The sequence below is a fragment of the Quercus robur genome, chromosome 3, assembly GCF_932294415.1.
Source record: "Quercus robur chromosome 3, dhQueRobu3.1, whole genome shotgun sequence".
In the NCBI taxonomy this organism is placed as follows: Eukaryota; Viridiplantae; Streptophyta; class Magnoliopsida; order Fagales; family Fagaceae; genus Quercus; species Quercus robur.
This window is the reverse complement of record NC_065536.1, coordinates 57987801-58001566: the sequence shown is the minus strand read 5'-3', so window position 1 is coordinate 58001566 and position 13766 is coordinate 57987801. Positions and strand designations below refer to the sequence as shown.

Genomic DNA, 13766 nt, shown 5'->3' with positions numbered 1-13766 from the left:
AAATTAAAACTCTAATTTAGAATTCTAATTTGAATTTCTCTCAACTTCACCTATATAGATAAATATTGATTATTTAATTTCAGATTTCTCCATACCTCTTTTTGTAGTATACCTTTTTGGTGTTTGATTGTGTTATTACGTTACAAGGTTTTATAACCCTTTAATCATAGTTGTATATTATAGATATACATATAAAATATTCATTATAAGTTTAAAATATATTTAATTAATGACTAATTTAATCATTACTTATGTCATAATATTCAACAAAACTAACTAAATAAATTAAATTAACATTAGCTTTGTTAATTTAATTAAATTAAATTAACATTTTCTTTAAAAAATTAATTAATTAAATTAACATTTTCTTTAAAAAAATAAATTAATTAAATTAACACATGTTTATAACATATACATTCAAATTTATTAAACTTAAAAGTGATAATACATAATATATGAACCTATTATAAATAAAGTCTTATTGAAATGTGTAAAATTTGAACAATGAAAAGGTTACTTGGAATATGAAAGTCTAGAATGTATAAAATTTGTAAGGAGGATATATATTCATAATTGTGCTCATTATTATAACCTACTGTACAAGCATCCTAAGGTTATAAATATATATATATATATATATATATATTCCTTATTCTCTTCTCACTTAGTTTTGCTTATTTCCCTTATTTCAAAATAAGGCCAAAATAATAATTTTTTTATCATATTCATCTCCTTACCTGGTCAACTCTATCTCAATAAATGTTATCATAATGCTCATCATTTTACGAAGTTGTTTCTTCGTCGAGATTTACTATATTTTCTTATTCCGGCTTCTTAGACTCAACAATAATAACAAAAATAAAAAATAATTATATTGACAATTAATACATTATTCATAGCATAGAAAAGAAATTTGTAAATATAAAAATCAAGTGTATAATCCAAACTTCGTAGAAGAAAGAGAAAAGAGGGGAAAAGAATTCGATTAAGTAACCCAATAATTTGTTGGACTCAAATAATAAAATCAGGGACATTCTAGCTTATTAAACAAGCCTAACAACTTGTAGACTCCAAAAAAAAAAAAAAAAAAAAAAAAAAAAAAAAAAAAAAAAAAAAAAAAAAAACCCTCATTTTAAACCCCCTTGTCTCTATATTGTACGATATGTCCAATTATACCATATGATAGTATACACACTAATATTCGGTACGATTCATTAACACTTCTAATATGTCCTTACAATAAGAAATATTTTGTACGATACTAACACCTTTAATGATGATTTTTCCTTTTGGGGGATGATGTTAGGATTACCCAATATTTGACTTTGAAAAGAGATTATATGAACCTATAGTATGTATATAACGAAGGGATTGTTGTGTTTTCGTTATATATACAAGTACAAACAAAATTAAACTGCTATTAAAATATTCCATTACAATAGAAAAACTGAATATCACAAGAAAAGATTTAAAACATTGCCGCAGCCACATGCATAAACTGGAAGCAAGACAGCAAAAATGATTTACATACCCTTTGCTTCTCTTTTCTTTTTCTTTTTTTTTCCCTTTGGTTTAATGGAGAGACTAAAGCCCAAAGGAACAATCTATACTAAGCAACAAAATATAAATAATAGTACAGGGGCATGGTACCAATAAGAATGAGGATAAATGTAACTGTTAATAATAGTATGATAAACAAAAACCTAATGGAATGCTGCAACTTCTTCCACGAAGTGTTTCAGTAGGTGTTCAATGCTCATTGCTGAGTGATCTGCCTTGTCTCTCACTCGTACGCTCACCTGGAAAAACGATACAATGATTAATATGCTACCTGAAACCCAGCATGACTAATGATAATAAACCATTTAGCAAACACAGTGGGTGTGCTCAGTGTGGTAAACTATAAGCCATTTCTTGATATACAATGGCAAACTGCTCCCCCCCCCCCCCCCCCCCCTCAAAACACCAAAAAAAAAAGTCAAATTTAGTTATATTACAAATTGGTAAACCCTGAAAAATTTAAAGCCTCATGACCTAATGATGTTTACAGCAAATCATGGGAATCAAAATACAATTGAATTGTATTTGTATCATAGCTTCACAGGAAAATGGGCAATGGATAATTTATCAGATTTGCAGATTTCTAATCTTGTGATTTGACACTTTTTAGCAAGTATAATTTTTTTTATTAGAAATTCCATAAGAGGACTGCTCTAGTTCAAATTACAGGTAATTTACCAAGAGCTTACATAATGGAATCCCCACAACTTTCTTCTGATCTTCTTCTTTTATTAGTCCAGAATTAACACAAAATTCATATAAAAAGCCCAAGCATATGCACGCACCAACATGTTACACAGACTGATTTTCATGGCAAAATCTTTTCAGATCACAACTATCAATAGGGTAAATTACAAAAAATAACATGATAAGTGTATGGGTAGGAACCTTTCCATTGTTGGCTTCATCCTCACCAACAACCAATATATAGTTGTACTGCGCTAACTGAGCTTCTCGTACCTGCAGGAAACCAAAACTATCAGTAAATGAATAGCATTCTCTTACTTTTACCCTCATTGTAGAGAAGCAAACAAGTAAAATAAAATAGGCGGTTTTTTTTTTTTAAGGCAGGCCCCACTCAAAACCATAATAGGGAAGCTAAGAAGGGAAAACAAAGCTAGTAAAAATTTTAAGCAAACACCATTTACAGGCAAAACAGTTGTTGGATATAGGAATCCAAATAAATAAATAAAACAAAGCAAGACAGGAGATTAGTTGCACCTTTTTCTGGATCTTTCTATCAGTTGTATCAACATCAACATGATAACCAGCTTTAAATATCTCATCTTGCACCTGCAGAAACACAACAAAAGAAATTATAGATAAAAGCAAAAGAGAGCCTCAAATATTTTACTCATGAGTGCATCTCCCACTCAAGCAAGTGAACAATTTACAACTCTAAATATTAAATATAACACAGCTACTTAATATAACCAAGTAGCAAGTTTTTTTCTGAAAGCCATTACCCTTAGTAATGTGGACACACTATAATAGACCGAAAAATAATTAAACCTACTGCCAAAAAACTGAGGAAATCCATAACAAACTAACCCAGACTGTCATTTCAAGATCTCTGACAAACATGGAAAACAAAATAGCCCAGAGATCAATATTATTTAACATCCATATGATCCAGCGGGTTTGGATCGCAGTGCAATTACCTCCATCCCCCTCACAATTTTTTTTACCATTCTCATTTTTAACTTTAAATTTTTACTTTTTTTCACTTTTTTTTATAATGGCTGAGATTTAAAGTTGCTTTTTTCAACTTTAAATCTCAGCCATTCACAGTTTTTGCGTCTGATCTCAATCATAATCCAGCAACCTACTGCTCATTTGTAGGGCACATGAACAAAACTAAAGCAACATACTACTTAACTCAACTGGACCTTCTACCATAAGATTTCCAGCAACTCAAGTTTGATATGAGATTGGACCATTAAAAGGTGCAAAATAGCAGTCTAAATTCTACTTCCATCACAAATTATTGAACCCCTATTCCATTTTGGGATGTTCCAAAATGTAGTCCTCTTTCAAAAGACAATAAGTGATTTCCTAACTTACCATTTACTTTATTCAAAAAAAGTCAAGACCATTCTTCCACTAGAATTTAAATTAATGAGGGTACTTTTGGAAACTTGAACTTTTTTAACTAAAAGACAACGTATTATATGATGTTCCATAAAATAAAATAAAAACAGAAAAAGGGGGTTTTCTAACAAGGACTGACAATATGGACAGATGTGATAACTTGAGTCTGAGCTCATCACCACTAAGCACAACCCAGCTTGTTCGCATGGGTATTCAACCACTACACAAAATATCCAAAAAAATAATTACTACTGAAAAGAATACAGAAAAACTACCTTTAGTGCATATGGCTGAGATTTCTCTGACACAGGGCAAACAATTGCTTGGCGTGGACTAAGCCAGAAAGGCCATTTTCCTTTGTAGTGCTCCAACAATATAGCAAACATACGCTCAACAGACCCTAGAATGGCTCTGTGTATCATAACAGGTGTCTCCCTCTTGGCTTCATCCTCTGCAGAGTAATACAATTCAAAACGAGCAGGAAGCTGGAAGTCAAGCTGCAAACATAGACATTCATCTATTTAGTGATAATTCTGCATTATAACATAGCTGCAGGAAAGACAATACAAATAAAAGTGAACACCATAAACCTGTAATGTTGCACACTGGAATTTCCTATTCAATGCATCAGATACACTAATATCTATCTTTGGACCATAAAATGCACCGTCTCCTTCATTTTTCTGCACAACATGACTCACAGCATAAGCATTCAGAGTTAAAGTGAACAGAAAAGGGGGATATGAAGGGTATGCTTAAAACAAAGATCAAGAGATAATAACCAACGTCAAATCTGTAACAGATCAGATGTTCTATAGTACGGTTTTTGTGAATGAAAATTAGTCATGTTATATTTGAAAACACCAAAAAAGAGCAGCTAGATGCTTAGGTGCATTTATAGTGTAAGTAGAAAACTACCTGCCATGGCTTCCCAAACTCATCCAATGCTTCTCCAAGAGCAGTCTCAGCTTTCTCCCATGTAGCCAAGTCTCCTAAGTATTTCTCAGGCCTCTACAGGATTGATACCAATAGAGATATTGTCAATCATAGTATAAATAAAGTCATCTCCACTATACACATCTACGCACAAACCCAGAGGAAGAGAGTTTCAAAGGAGAAAGAGTACATGCAACAAAAATAAACTGCCAAGATATCTCGCACCTCACAGATAAAGCATCACATAGCCATATATCCACACCAAACAAATAAAGTCATCTGCACTATACACATCCACACAGACCCAGAGGAAGAGAGTTTCAAAGGAGAAAGAGTACATGCAACAAAATAAACTGCCACCATATCTCGCACCTAACAGATAAAGCATCACATAGCCATATATCCACACCCGATGAACCGTGCATATCCCAACCTTTGGGTTAAAAATCAAGGACTTCTAATCATCAAGTAAAAGAACTGCAGGCATAGAAACTTACAGAAAAGCAAATAAAAAGAGGCGTCCAACAAAAAATTCAAATTATGGCTAGACAGACAAGAAAAGATTTTCATATTAGTGGTGCTGCTCCATTGAGAAACAAGAAACCTTTGATGCACAATCTGCATCTAGTTCATTACAAATTCATTGAAAGGTGGTACATGTATAAAGTTCCTCCTCAAAAGAAAACCCTTCGAAATTTAAAGTTTCATTCATATTTTGAAGAAATTTGCTATATCCCAGCAAGAAATACTGTGCTTATATTTTGAACAATAATTCTTGACTAGCAACTTTATAAAAAGATTTGTGATAATAGAGATCTTTTTCTTACAGGTAGTAAACCATTGTTGAAATTATAAACTATTCAAATTCAATCAAAGAACATTGTATCCACCAGCCAATCATTATTGAGAAAAGATTCATTAACGAGAAACTCCTAGTTGGTTTTTGAAGGCCACAGAAACATTTACTTAAATGTCTTGTGAACTTCAGAAAGGATATTACACAAAGTCAACACTGATAAGAGAACAAACCACTAATCAAGGGGAAATCATTGCAGCATATTAAACTCAAGTTAAAAACAATGTAAAAAATTAAAAATTAAAAAAAAAAAAAAAAAAAGTTCTATACTAGAAGCATGAACAAGGAGCAAATAACATACTGTGGATAGCTTCAAGTCAAAGGTGAACCCAAATATACCATACACATATTTGATGAATTCTAGGACACCCCGCACTTCATCTTTTATCTGTAAAATGGAAAACGTCAAAAATAATAGGTATTGGCAGAAAAAAGAGATTTGACAGCCCTCTCACAAGTCAATTAAAATTAAAAATCACCTGGGATTCCCGGCAGAAGATATGAGCATCATCCTGTACCAATAATTGAAGTAAAATTTGTTACATTACAGCAGATTTTACCAGTCTCCTCAAATGATGATTAAGGATACAAATTACTAATATAAAATGTTCAACTAGGATGACTGTCCAATAAAAGATAAATTCTTGGACAAGGGCACTTCCAAGCCCATATATAAAAGGGTTCATGATTAGAACGAAAACCCTAAATTAACAAAAAAGTGTCAGAAAAAAAATTTTGGTAAAAAAAGCACAGAAAGGCCCAAATCATATAGAGTGGACCAGGCTAGTATATTTATCATCCAAGAATACAATGTTGATAAACAACCACATTAAGTACCTGCTGAAATCTCCTGACACGAGTCAATCCAGTGAGTGCACCACTGGCCTCATTTCGGTGAAGAACCCCAAAATCAGCAAGCCGAAGAGGAAGTTCTGCAAAACAATCAGGATCATGAATATCCAAAGAAGCAAGATAAAGGTAACGAACAGTTGGATGGGCTTAAAGAGAGAAAAAAAATAGGATCACAAACTTTTAAGGTAATTGTTAGAATAATGGTTAAATGATAAAATTCATAACATCCTAAATTTATCATGGTATTAGAGCAAGTGGTCCTAAGTTCAAAACCTATCTCACTACCTCCCATTAAAAAGTTAAAACACACATGTTGCACCCCACTTATTAAGGGGGAGCATGGGCCTACACGTGAAGGGCAACGTTAGAATAATGGTTAAATAATTATATTCACCATATCCTAAAAGCTAAAGAATTTGGGACAATCAGTAATTTACTATATATATAAAAAAACAATAATATAATATACATTGACTAAATTGTATTACTTCTGCCTTGTATATACATATTCATAAGTGTCTATGTTTCTTTAATACGTATCCTTACAGCTACTGTCATATGAAACTGTACCAAGAGGATGTATGGGAGCAGCTATAACAGAAAAGGCATGAACTACAAATATCATCACTTTTATTGAGTTTAATCATATGATTCCACAATTATGGTACAGGCCAATTTTTACCAACCAATCCTCATAAGGCCAATCATATTCAACCAACCAATAAAGTACGACTTTCCCATTTCACATTTTTATATATGTAAAAATAATTTCCCATTTACATAGTAACATGACATTAAACAGAAGGATAATAGAATTTTTTATAAAAGTAATTGTAATTTATTAAAATTGGAAAACAGAAGGATAATTGATTCATAGTTCTAAAAGCTTCAAGGCTCACCTTTAGGCAAGATGGTTATAATATTAGCCTTTTACAACTCAACTCATCATGCATGCAAAGAACACCCCACATGACTAAATTGAATCGCATTTAAAAATTATAGTGGTCGGCAGCCATGTTCACTTAGTTATGTAGTTGTAAACGACCAACTTATATCTCATTGACTAAGACTGTTTCAATCAATCAGCAACTTAAAACTTAATCTCAAAGCTCAACAAAATCCGGAAACAGATGGTAACTTTGCTCATAGATGAAGCGTCCACAAGAGGAAAAACACAAGATGCTACAGTAGATATTGATATCGGTGCAAATGAATTTACCTCTATATGAACGAACTCTATGTTGAAACATTAAACAGTGCCCAGGGCAATTCATTGGTTTCAGTCCAAACTCTTGTTTTTCTATCTGTACAAGAAACACAATATCATCATATCAAAGAGCATGGGATATGGTTAACTATAATATTTTTTCTCTAGCAATCAATATTTAATAATGTTAAAAGTTACAAGAAATTTGTAAATATAATCCCCCTTTCTTACAAAAAAGCAACTTGCATACTCAAATAAATACATTATATTCTATTTTCCTAATCACTTTAAAATCATTCAATGTCCTTCTTTCTTCCATGTCATCACATTCCCACATTTCTTGTGCGGTACAATACACGTGGTGGGTCATGAACCACAATCTCACCCTCCACCTTGCTCTTATAAGGGGAGGAGGTGTCATTTAAGCTAGAGCTCATTGGCTATCACATATACCCACTTTCCAAAATGATACATAGTTGAGACAAGATTTAGTCATCATAATGTTAATCAACAAGACAAGTGTAGGTGCCCAGACTACTGGGCAGATAGTGTGTGTGTGTTGTGGGGAAAAGGGAAGGGGGGGCAAAATTTCTTTTCACTAAACCCATTGGAAAAAACACATGCAAATTACAGAATTCCTTCCTTATTAATCTTTTTTTTTTCTTTTTGCCCTGCTAGTCTTTGCTTCCCTATTCCTGATAATCCCTAATAAGGAGAGAGATGATGATTTGTTTTGGTCAGACAACAAACAAACAAACCTCACCTCAATTAAAAACATATTCTCCTTGTAATTTGCAGCATGACCAGATGTTTCCCAAAGTTGCATATTGTACATATTTGGTGACACAACCTGCCAAAATCAAGTGAATTACATACGCATTTATAATAGTCAATTATCATGAAAATAATCCTTCAATATGAACCAACCTCTTGGTATCCTCTCTCCCTATATTGACTTTTTATAAAGTCCACCAATTTGTTGTATATTCGTGTCCCATGCGGTAGGAAGAACCAACTTCCTGGGCTGAAATTCACAAAAGACTATCATGAGCAATCATGATCACAACAACCAAACCAAGAATATCAATCGGTACTGTACCTGAGTGGGTGACAAAAGAAAAGGTCTTGCTTTGTACCCAACAATCTATGGTCATATTTCTTTGCTTCTTCCAGATTATGCAAGTATTCCTGCACAAAAGATTAATGTTCAGTAAAAAAGTTGCATATTGATATAGATAAACACCACTTCCATCATCTTGATACAGGACTTCCCTCTATACATTAATTCCTCTACCACAGCTATAGTTATTGACCATGACAGTTTAGATTTTTTTTTTTTTTTTATAATAAGTAACACAGTGTAGAAAAGTACAATAAATTTAGACATGGAATAGTTGTTTTTTGAATGAAAGATGGAATTTTCCACATTTAATGCACTATTCTCTCACACATTCTATGCAAAATGAGGTGCATCGCATTTTGTTTAGTTTCATCAGGTCTCAGTCCCTAGGTCAATAATATACCCCATAAATTACTGACAATATAGTTAACCACTCAGATTAATTGAATTTCATTTTCTGTTCGTTTTCCACAAATGGTTTCTTCAAATTTCCCACAAATGCAAAATTGCAAATCTTTGTTGGTTTCAGTAAGACACTCACCTATTCATATATCCAAGATGGTTTAACAAAGACATTCCTACCTAATCAATCATGTCTCTAATCATATTGAAGTTTCAAACATGAGTACAATGTAAAAGATGTGATGAACTAATGCAGTGGTGTCTAAAAGGAACTTTTAATCCTTGGCACATGCAAAGGTACATCTGCTTTTTTGGATAAAATTTGGGGCCCACCAATTTTAATAGTAATATTATAACACAAAATGGTGTACAAAAAGCCTCAACACTAAAGTGACAATATCAATGGATACAAAATGTTGGCCAACCAAAATTTGAACATCACTACTAGAATACCTTCAAATTGAAACAAGAATGTCTTAGATATTTAACCCAATCAAATGTATCATACACTCTAAAATTAAAGAAAATGTAAAGACAACTATATACTCAGCAGCCTAGACAAAGCAGCTTTATATCATAGGCAAATGGGAAAAAAAAAACCACATTTACGAAAAGGCCTTAAAAGAATCCACCTTCAGGCGTTTTTGATCAGGATAAGAAATTCCATAGACCCTCTGTAAACTCTCACGGTCTTTATTCCCCCTCCAGTAAGCTGATGAAGCCTGGAATTCCAGTATATTAGAAAAATATTGCATGCATGTATCTACAAGCATAGCACTAACACATAATGAATCATATCACCTTCAAGCAAGCCAATGCTTTGACAAAGGATGTGTTTGGTATATGTGGTCCACGACACAAATCAACCAAGGGCCCACATCTATATACCGTTATTGTCTTGTCTGCAGGCAAATCTTTGATGATTTCAATCTGATTAAATCAATGGAAGAAAAAACAATCCATGTGAGAATTGTATAATCATGAAATGCAAATAGGAAAACTAGCTAATCATAATATGGGTGTTTATGGTGAAAAAATTGACAGATTCACTTGCCTTAAAATTATTGTCAGAAAACATTTCAAGTGCCTCATCCCTTGATACTTCAATGCGCTCAAAAGGCTGTTTCTCCTGAAACATTAAAAGGCCCATATGATTTACTGTCATCAATATGCATCCTTCTTAATGAGGAGAGAGAGGTACTAGCATGTGTGTGACAAGACTGGTGAGCAGTGACAGTCCCACTGTTCATCAGTTCATCAAAGATGGCACAAGTATGACCATGCCAAGAGGCAACCCACCTGGAGTGCAGTAGACTGATTTACATTTAATTTCGACATTTCATAAACAAAACCAAACCTGATTTTTTTTAAGCTATTCAGCATTCTAATGTAATTTGCTTTTCTAATAATTAGCATTGGTAATATAACATCTTTTGACTAGTATTTCAACTTAGTCTTAAATTGTTCAGAACCAAAGCTTACCAGAAAAAATTTTGGCTTTGATTTTGGTATCCAAAACACCACTTTTTTCTAAGATGGTTGGCCTTCACCTCATAATTTCTAATATTTTGCACCACTACTTCTTTAAAAGGTTTCTGTGATTAGATCATCAGGTTCAGTCCATGCTTAAGTAACCCAACACATTGCAACTTTGGGAAATTTCATTGTATGATAAATTTAGCTATTATGTCCATCACACTCCTTGAATCAGGTGAAAAAGCAATGGGAGGCATGAAAAACTATGCCACCACCATTATTTAAATTACATTTATAATAGTAATCAGCATCAAAAGCATTTCCAACATAGGGCTAAAAGGTGTGGGCTGTGCATGTGCAGCATCCAACAGTTTTGGAGTGGAGGGACTCAAGCTTAGTCAAGGTCAATCCTTTGCCTCCCTCTCGACTATATGATAATTTTTAGCCATTTACCTTTAACAAATTTCTTCACTTATATTGTAGATATATCAAGAATAAAATAGAAAAAAGTATTTCTGTTCATCAAGAGCAGGAGCAACAGTTCCATAAATGTTAACAGACGCAAAAATAAAAAGTATATAAATGGAGTATACATCATATTTTGGACAAAAGAATCAAAAATACCGTAACAGCCTTCATTGCCCCTGATTCAATTTTCTTGAAGTGATCATCATTCAAGCCCAAATCACCATAAAATGCATCATAATAGAAACCCTGTCATAGCATTGCACTAATTCATAAGAAAACTTAAATTGTAACTACTTGTAACATAGTTACACAAAGAAACAAGATATACAAAACATATACAATTCCACATGATTATAAAAACAAAAATGAGCAGTAAAATACCTTCAAACAGTTTTTTTTTTTTAAATGTACAGAAACAGTTATTACATGTTTGTCGCTCAATAAGTACCTCATGCTGTAACTCTTATTCAGTTGTCACATGTAGCCATCTAAAGTCATATGTTTCTAATTTTTTTTAAATGATAATAACAAAAAGAATGCTAATAAAACATCATTATAGACATAGGAATCATTAACCTCTGTTAGCCATATTTTGATTGCAAATACTTAAGTATTTTCCTGTAGTCATGTCAATCTGAATGTCTACCAATACCTATCAAATAGGAGACTCTAGTCTAGTCGAGCCAATCAAACAATGAAGGATTTTATTCTATGTCATCGAGAATGGTCTAAGCATAGTAAAAAATGACGTTTCAATTAAGAAATTAATTGAAGTCTAACTTCAGATAGAATAGATTGGCAGGAAGGAATACGTCTGACTAACCCTAGTTAATCTATCTATTAAAGTTTTTGAGGTGTTCAGGATTCAGTGGGCAATGCCGAAGATGGTTAGCTCTTCTCTTTGCTGGGAGAAACTGGTTTGGAAAGCACCTGTCAACCAGATGGAATATGGTCCAAGCATGTTTAATGTGATTAGTTTGGCAAGAACATAAACCCGCACCTTTGAAGACTATGAGAGACCCTTAGACCTCTGAAAATCTCTTCTCTTTGTTTCAACGGGCTCATATTTGGGGTTTTACGCATTGTATTTCAATTTCTGAATTCTTACAATCTGTTAGCTTTAGTTCTAGAACTTGTTGTATTTGTTTCTTGTTCAAAGTGTTCACCTTTGTGAACATAATGTTCAATTTTTTCAATAAAAGTCTTATTACCTACGCAAAAAAAAAGGTTCCATGCCTACTTAAAAAATTTGGGAGGTAAGGCTTGGTTGCTATCACCCATAATGACCAAATAACTACAATTAAGTCAAAAATCCATAAGAGAAAAGTGGAATTATATCAAACATGACCATTGCAGCAACAACAAGCCACCAGCTGAGACTTGTAAATCAGACCAATCACGGGCTGAACCGGAGAACAAAGATGATCAAATCTTGATCACCGTGCAAAGTGCAAATATCCAAATACAAGTTAGATTCCACAACAAGAGGGTTCCAAGGAAACTTAAAATTAATAATGGTGATTAGCATACTAAACACAACAACCATTAGCTAAACATTATCAAACATACACATATTATTGCTCAAAAATAAAATCTTCAATCATGGTATAAGTAATTCACTCAATTCAAACTAAAACACCAAAAAACCACAACACTTTTCCCCACATCTACAAAAAACAAACAATAACCAAAACTTTCCAAAACAACATTTTGATTCACAAAAATCATAGCAAAAATTTACCTCTCCCCTTGTAGTACAGGGTCCAATACACAACTTGCACCCATACTCTTGCTCAAGCGACTGCATCCAAAATTAAGCCAAAGATTCAAACTTTCTCTTCAGAAAAAAAAAAAAAAAAAAAAAACCCAAATGCAAAAAATCGACAATGCAGAGGTCATACCTGGCCGAGAATGTGAGCGCTGGAGTGCCAGAAAGTGTCACGGCCTTCGTCGGATTCAAAAGTGAAGAGCTTGAGCTCACAATCAGACTCCAAAGGCCTAGACATGTCCCAGAGAACCCCATTGACCTCAGAAATCAAAGCGTTGGCAGCCAAACTCTTCGAAATCTCTCTCGCAACGTCCAATGGCGATGTCACCCACTTCTTCCCTTCCTTCACAGTCCCATCCGGCAACGTAATCCTTCAAAAAAAAAAAAAAACAAGAAAATTTCAAATCAGAATTGAGTGAGTGAAAAATTCTAGGGTTAGGGTTAGGGTTTTTTTGGAGAGATGTACTTGATGGGATCGGAGGAGAGAGAGAGGCGTTCGGTGAGGAGTTTGGCTTGGATGGATTGGAAGAGCTGGATGCGCTTGGGGATGACTTGGTTCAGGTAGGATTCGTCTTTGGGTTGATTATTGGAGGCCATGGTGGCGGCGACCGTGGAAGAGAAACGGCGGAGAGGAAGAGAGAAAGCTGAGGAGTGGCGGCGGAGATGAGAGGAAAGTGCAGCCCTGAGTTTAGAGCCGCATAGCATATGGGGAGGTTTTTGGGTTTTGCCTTTGCGTTGTTTGGAGATTGGAGGTTTTTGTGTTCTATGGGCTTTACGGTAAATTCGTCTTAATATTTTATTACCCAAAAAAATATATAATTTATAATTATATTTTCACAATATTTTCTTGTTAAATCATAGGTGTTAAGCTTTTATTAATTTTAATTTAAACTTACTACTAAAATTATTTATTTATCCACCAATAATAACCCGTAACAATCCGTCACTCAAAATTTATTGTGAAAATTTTGTGAATATAGCATTTTATCTTCTATTTTCATTTAAATTAAGACCAAATTTAATATTCAAG

General features: G+C 33.5%; 1 protein-coding gene across 1 annotated transcript; it reads right to left on the bottom strand.

The window, feature by feature from the left end:
* Positions 1-1409: 1409 nt before the first annotated feature.
* Positions 1410-13494, bottom strand: LOC126718558 (threonine--tRNA ligase, mitochondrial 1). The gene is made up of 20 exons (XM_050420826.1): positions 13203-13494; positions 12870-13107; positions 12710-12769; positions 11125-11214; positions 10079-10153; positions 9826-9954; positions 9657-9746; positions 8602-8690; positions 8430-8526; positions 8266-8352; positions 7515-7599; positions 6281-6375; positions 5923-5955; positions 5745-5831; positions 4570-4662; positions 4242-4334; positions 3927-4148; positions 2782-2853; positions 2449-2520; positions 1410-1799 (listed from the first exon to the last, which is right to left on the bottom strand). The coding sequence occupies exons 1-20, from the start codon at positions 13439-13441 to the stop codon at positions 1704-1706; spliced, it is 2142 nt and encodes a 713-aa protein (XP_050276783.1). The 5' UTR covers positions 13442-13494; the 3' UTR covers positions 1410-1703.
* Between the last annotated feature and the right edge of the window lie 272 nt (positions 13495-13766).

Excerpts from the sequence above, each read along its gene's own strand:
- LOC126718558 (XM_050420826.1), bottom strand. The coding sequence starts at position 13,441 with ATGCTATGCGGCTCTAAACTCAGGGCTGCACTTTCCTCTCATCTCCGC. Across the intron at positions 9,955-10,078 it reads TTTCTGACAATAATTTTAAG|ATTGAAATCATCAAAGATTT; the intron begins GCAAGTGAATCT and ends TGATTTAATCAG. Across the intron at positions 4,335-4,569 it reads AGTTTGGGAAGCCATGGCAG|AAAAATGAAGGAGACGGTGC; the intron begins GTAGTTTTCTAC and ends CATGTTGTGCAG.